The sequence below is a fragment of the Pantherophis guttatus genome, chromosome 2 (genome assembly GCF_059756535.1).
Source record: "Pantherophis guttatus breed Tessera chromosome 2, ASM5975653v1, whole genome shotgun sequence".
NCBI classification, from domain to species: Eukaryota; Metazoa; Chordata; class Lepidosauria; order Squamata; family Colubridae; genus Pantherophis; species Pantherophis guttatus.
Genome location: NC_142064.1, coordinates 292803693 through 292809863, shown reverse-complemented (window position 1 = coordinate 292809863; position 6171 = coordinate 292803693). Strand labels below are relative to the sequence as shown.

At 44.5% G+C, this 6171-nt stretch overlaps 1 protein-coding gene across 1 annotated transcript in view; it reads left to right on the top strand.

Moving 5' to 3' along the window:
• Positions 1–646: 646 nt before the first annotated feature.
• The window catches only part of LOC148116200 (zinc finger protein with KRAB and SCAN domains 1-like), a 34126-nt gene continuing 28601 nt past the window's right edge, over positions 647–6171 (top strand). The window contains exons 1-4 of the mRNA XM_087885002.1: positions 647–1193; positions 1477–2080; positions 2313–2427; positions 2544–2611. Of these exons, the coding sequence (XP_087741128.1) occupies positions 1667–2080; positions 2313–2427; positions 2544–2611 (597 nt within the window). The 5' untranslated portion in view covers positions 647–1193; positions 1477–1666. The remainder of the gene's footprint in view (positions 1194–1476; positions 2081–2312; positions 2428–2543; positions 2612–6171) is intronic.

Sequence of the window (6171 nt, the reverse complement as noted above, 5' to 3'; positions counted from 1 at the left end):
AGCTGCTGTCCAAAGGAAGAGGGAGACACGGACACAAAAACCTTTACTTTTATTTCCCTATAAACGTATTTAAGATTCGCAGCAGAGAAGACAGTCAGGAAGATCCTGAGGTAAATCTCAAACGGCGCCCAGAAGGAAAAGGCGGGAAAACAGGGAAACGCCCCCTTTCCACCTGCAGCAACCAATCAGAGCGCAGATCCCCTCAGGCGGGAGTCCTCCCTCCCTCAGCCACAGCGGGGTCTTCAGGACCATTCTGCCCTTTCCTTCCCCAGCCGTTAAATTGGGTATTTTCACATTTCAAGTGTTCAAAGGAAAGAGAGATAAAATGACTTTGCTTTTGTGTATTAGATTGAATTGTCAGGCTGGAATGGCTTCTTTAAAAAAATCTTGCACTGTGCGAAAAAAGAAGTCAATGTCTTTTTTCCCCTTTTTTCTCTTGTACCTCAGACTTTCTTTTCCTGTCTTTCTCCTTTTCCTGATTTCCTAATTCTATATTTCTTTCTGTTTTGTATAATAAATAAATAAATAAGATCTGGAGACTCTAGAAAGAGTGCAGAGAAGAGCAACAAAGATGGAGGCTAAAACATAAAAAAAACCGGTTGCTGGAACTGGATATTTTCTAGTCTGATGAAAAGGGGAGGGGAGGGGAGACATGATGGCATCTTCCCATAACTCAGGGGCTGCCAGAAAGAATATTGCTTTTTTCTTTTCTTTTCTTTTCTTTTTTCTTTTCTATTCTTTATTCTCTTCTGTAAATAAGAAGCAGGTCGAATGAAAGAGATGGAGGTGGAGTTGCACTATATAGAAAAAATAACCAAACCGCTCTAGAGTCGCAACAGAAGAAAGGCGAAAACTTCCTTCAATGCTTTGTGTTGATATAAAAGGGGGAAAAGAAGGCCACAGCCTTTGACAGGGATCCATTGGGAGGGGCATTTCCTCCTACTCCCAAGCCCATCATCCCCGCCCTCTCCCTTCCCCTCAGACGCTCTCCTCTTTCCCGACCTTTCGACCATCCAGGCACTTTGCCCCAAATCCACCAGGGGGCGCCTCCGCCAAGGGAAGGGAACTCCAGGCGCTTCCCCATTGGTCCACTGGAGCCTTGCCGCTCTAGGACTTTGCACTCGCTCTCCTTAACCCCTGCAGGCCCAGAGGAACTGGAGAGTCTGGCGGGGGGACATACAGAGGTGCCTCGGGTGAGGGGGGGGCCTCTTCCCGGGTCCCATGCTCCCCAGCCGCCCTCTCCGTGCAGGGGGAAGCAGGGATGCCGGGAAGGCAGTGGGGATCCGGGGAAGAGCCCGAGTCGGGGGAGAGAAGCGGGGCGGCCTCTCCAGCTGCCTCCTTCCCAGCCCTGCTCAATGGGACCTGGGACCTGCGCTGGGATGAGCCGCTTGGGGATCCGGGCAGGTTGGGGGAAGGTCGCTCAGTGGCTGAATTCCACTTTCTAATTCTTGGCGTTTCTTTTTCTTTCCATCTCAGATACAGAAACTGGAAGCCATTTGTGGTCTTTGCAAGGCAAACTTTCCTCTTGGGGGAAGAAGAAAAAGAGCAGAATCCCTTGCAGGGATCAGTCCTGCAGCACCAGAAATGGTCCCGTGAAGGAAAAGGCATCTGGAGACCCACCAGAGTCCTTGGAGCCATTTGCATTGCTCTGCAGGACAGAGAAAGGATGGAGACACAACCTTTTGCAAAGGAGGGAGCCCGAAAAGGCCCTTCAGCTGCTCAGCCTGGGAAGGGGGGGAAGCTCTGGACAAGAACCCAGCAGAAGATCCTGGAGGAGGAAACCATCCTCCCTTCACAAGTTCCGCCCTGGAACTCCATCCAATACCGGGAGGCTGAGGGTCCCCGAGGACTTTGCAGCCGACTCCATGGCTTTTGCAGGCGATGGCTGAGACCAGAAAAGCACACCAAAGCCCAGATGCTGGACTTGGTGGTTCTGCAGCAGCTCCTGTTCCTTCTGCCCCCAGAGATGGAGGGCTGGGTGCGGGAGTGTGGAGCAGAGACCAGCTCCCAGGCAGTGGCCCTGGCGGAAGGCCTCCTCCTGAGCCAGGCGGAGGAGCAGAAGGAGCAGGTCCAGTTGCAGGTGAGAGACTTTAGGAAGCTCAGAAGGGAATAGAGAAAGTGTTTGAATACTTCACCCTCCTTCCCAAACTTCTCTGGCATTCATCATATGTGGCAATTGTTCCCTTGTTTTCTCACTCAACCTCACGGATGGATATTGGGGGCTTTGAGGTTGTGTTCCGAATATAAGAATCCACTTTATTTCGTGTGACGTACATTAATTCTGCTTCTTTTTTCCTTCCTCCTGTTTGAAGTGGTGCACTGTGGAGATCAGAGATCCTGAGGGAAAGAAGAACTCATCAAATCCCCCTCAGGAGCTGTTTTTCAGGAAGATCCCTTGGGAAGATCCAAGTCCAGACACCTCAGGAGGTAATGGAAGATCTTCCGATTACCCATCTGTCTTACCTTCGCTCTCTGTTCTCTTCTATGGAATACTTCCTCCTATTTTGTTAATTATGCATTTTGAAATTATTTATTCCTTATAGAGAAACCAAGAATGAAGCTTTCTGGTTTTTATGACGGAGCTCAAACATCAATTGATCCTCCAAATCAAGTAAGAAAGGAAAAAGTTATTAGATTTCTATTTTCCCTTCAGGAAGTGAAGCGGGTGTGCAGAGGGCTCCCTCCTTCTGTTTTCCCCCCTTGTTTGGTCTGGGATTTTTTTCTGTTCTTCCACAACATGGAGAGCAGACTAGCAGGTTCAAGTTCCTGTCAGCCAGCATAGCTTCCTCTGGTTATCTTATTCTGTTAGGTACTCCGCCAACTTTGAGTTTACGAAAAGCAATTTTTTAAAAAGTCCTTCAAGAAATAGGAATAAACGTATCACAGTGGGAGGAACTGCTAGAGTCCCATATTTTTTTTGTAATTATTTGACTTGGAATTGTGCAAGGATAATAAAAGATAATTAAATACTCACATTGCCACAATACCATTTTTAAAAAGCCATAGTTATAACCTGTAGTTCAAAAATAAGGAGATGGAGTAAGAGAAGAATATGGGAGGCAAGGCAAAAAAAAAAGACTAAAAGTTTTTACGTAGGTAAGAGATGATGGATAAGGGATAAAGAGAGAGTAAAAGACCTTCCATGAATATATTTCAATAATGTGTATTAATATTGGAATTATATGTTGGATAATTATTGTGTATGTAGTGCAACAGACATTACGATGATATCTTAATATAAATAGATATGAAAGTAAAATAGAGAAATTATGAATACTTATAAATAAGAATTAAGCATTAATTGGAAAATTACAGTTTGAATGATGGTATTATGAAATAATGTATAAAAATATGATTAGTGAAATGCTAGAATTAAACCATGGGTCATCAGAAAATAAATAAATAAATAAATAATTTTATTTCTATACCGCCCTTCTCCCGAAGGACTCAGGGCGGTGTACAGCCTATTAAAAACACAAGACAACATCAATTAAAATAGTTTCAAATTATTAAATGAATTTGGCTCAGTTGAAAACCCCAGGAATTTAAAACCCAATTTAAAATTGTTATGTTGATAGCCCAGCCTGGCGGAACAACAGTGCACAACTGCTGACAGTTCCACTGTCTTGAGTGCACAACGAAACACCCGGAGGTCGGAGATCTTATGTATTTCCGGGGGCAGTTCATTCCACAGGGCTGGGGCTCCCACAGAGAAGGCCCTCCCCCTGGGTGTCACCTTTACATATTTTAATGTAAAGGTTTATCAATAGTAGAATTACACAGATTGGAGGATTGGAAACAACATGAATTTAAGGTACTGTTCTTTAAATGTATAAGTGATTGTGATTGGTATTAGAAGCGTACATTCAGACATTGAATAATGAAAGAATGAAGGATGAAACTTTAACATAAATAGATGTGAAGAGCTAAATAAGGGAAATATAAATAATAAAATAGGTGAAAGATGGAAAATAGAAAAGAAACATCTTTGAATATTATAGTGATATGGGGGGGAAACGTTAAAATAGAGATAGAAATAAGAGGGAAATAATAGTACATATATATTTATTATTTATTTAATTAATTAATTCAATTTATATGCCGCCACTCTCCAAAGACTCAGGGCGGCATATTAGATATTAAGATATATGAAAGAAGAAGGAGGAGGTTTAGGAACTGAAGGGCGGTGGCAAGGGGTATGTGTAAATGATATGAAATAGTGAAAATGAAATGTAAGAACTATGAGTAACAATACTATGTTTATTGGTATTGAAATGTATGATCCCCAGGTTTCACACTATTCACACATTGATATGTGTAAATAACATTTTAAAAAATAAGCAAATTGAATTAAAAAAAAAAGCAGACTATTAAAATCCAAAGGGAGTGGCCTTGTTGAGCATGTAATCACGGACTACAAAATAATTTCCAATCCTCTGATTTGCGCCTCAATTAGGAGATCAAACATTCCCGATTTGCAAAGGCTGAGAAATGATTGTCCCAGAGAATTTTCTCTTCTTCCTTTTCTTCCTTTCAGCCAATGGCTCAGATCAATGACTACTAGATCAATCAATGATAGACAGAGCGATAGATCAGTTGATCCAGAAGTATGATTACTTTACTGAAAGGCACTGAAGGTTTTGCAGAATCAATGAACTTGATAAAACTTCCACAAATATTTCTTCAGTGAAAGTAGTTTTCAGATTTGCCCATTTTCTCACCTAAAATTAGGGCTTCTGTAGCAATTTAAGTTAGTAAATATCTCTGCTTTGGGAATTTGGGAACAATGGAACAGAATAACAGAGTTGGTAGGGATCCTGTAGGTCTTCTAGTCTAGTGGTCACCAACTGGTGGTCCACGACAAAATTTTGGTGGTCCACAGGGAAATTTTCTTATTTTTGCATTTGTTATATTGCACTCATCCTCAAGCTATGGCCCTTGGGCCGGATATGGCCCAAGAACAATTAATCTGGCCCGCGCACGGGAACACACGACTGCACCGTCCACATTGCCCCGCCCACACGCCAGTCCCCACTCTTAAGGCCGAGAGAAGAAGCCAGATTTTCCTCTCCATTGCAAACACCAGATCAGCCCGCTGCAAGCTCTCGTCTCTCGAGGAGAGACTGAAGTGGTGCGGAAAACTTTGGTTGGGCTCCTCTAGAGACGAGAGCTTGCAGGGGCCAATCTGGTGACTGGACAAAATCTGGCTTCTTCTGTCTGCTGTAGTGCGGCATCAGGATTCTGCCTTGGTATATTTGCGGCGCAAGGCAACCCTTGTCTCCTGCCATTTGGGACTCGGAGTGTCAAACAGCGTCCGGTTCGGGGAGCAGCCAGATTTTGCTCTCCATTACGGATGCCAGATCGGTCCCCTGCAAGCTCTCGTCTCTCGAGGAGCCCGACCAAAGTTTCCCGCACCGCTTCAGGGAGCGCTTCTCGAGAGACAAGAGCTTGCAGGGGGCTGATCTGGTGTCTGTGATGGAGAGCAAAATCCGGCTGCTCCCCAGACCAGTCACCTCTTACCACTCCAACTCCCAAGCGGCAGGAGACGAGGGCTGCTTTCTGCCACCAGCTGGCGCAATTATACCGAGGCGAATGCTCATGCTGCGCAAGTTCAACTAGTGCTTCACTCCCGCACTTCTTCTGGTTCTTGTTGGTGCTCCGTGCACCTCAGTTTGTCAGGGAGATGCTTGACTTCGTCTCAGCCCCAAGACACTGGCTGGCCAATGAGATGAGAGAGAGAGAGACAGAATCAGAGAGAGAATGAAAGAGAGAGAGAAAGAGACAGAGAATGAGAGAGAGAGAATCAGAATGAGACAGAGAGAGAAAGAGAAAGAGACAGAGAATGAAAGAGAGAAAAAGAGACAGAATGAAAGAGAACGAGAGGGAGAAGGAGAGGGAGAGGGAGAGAAAGAGACAGAATCAGAGAGAGAGTGTGAGAGAGAATGAGAGACAGAAAGAGACAGAATGAAAGAGAATGAGAGAGAGAATGAGAGAGAGAGAGAGAGGAGGGAGAGTCCAGGTGCTTCAGCAAGCAGCACGCTGATTTCCTATTAGTGGTCCGCGAAATTTAAAATTATGAACTTGGTGGTCCCTGAGGTCCAAATGGTTGGGGACCCCTGTTCTAGTCCAACCCCCTGTTCAGACAGGAAGCCCTATAACATTACATATAAA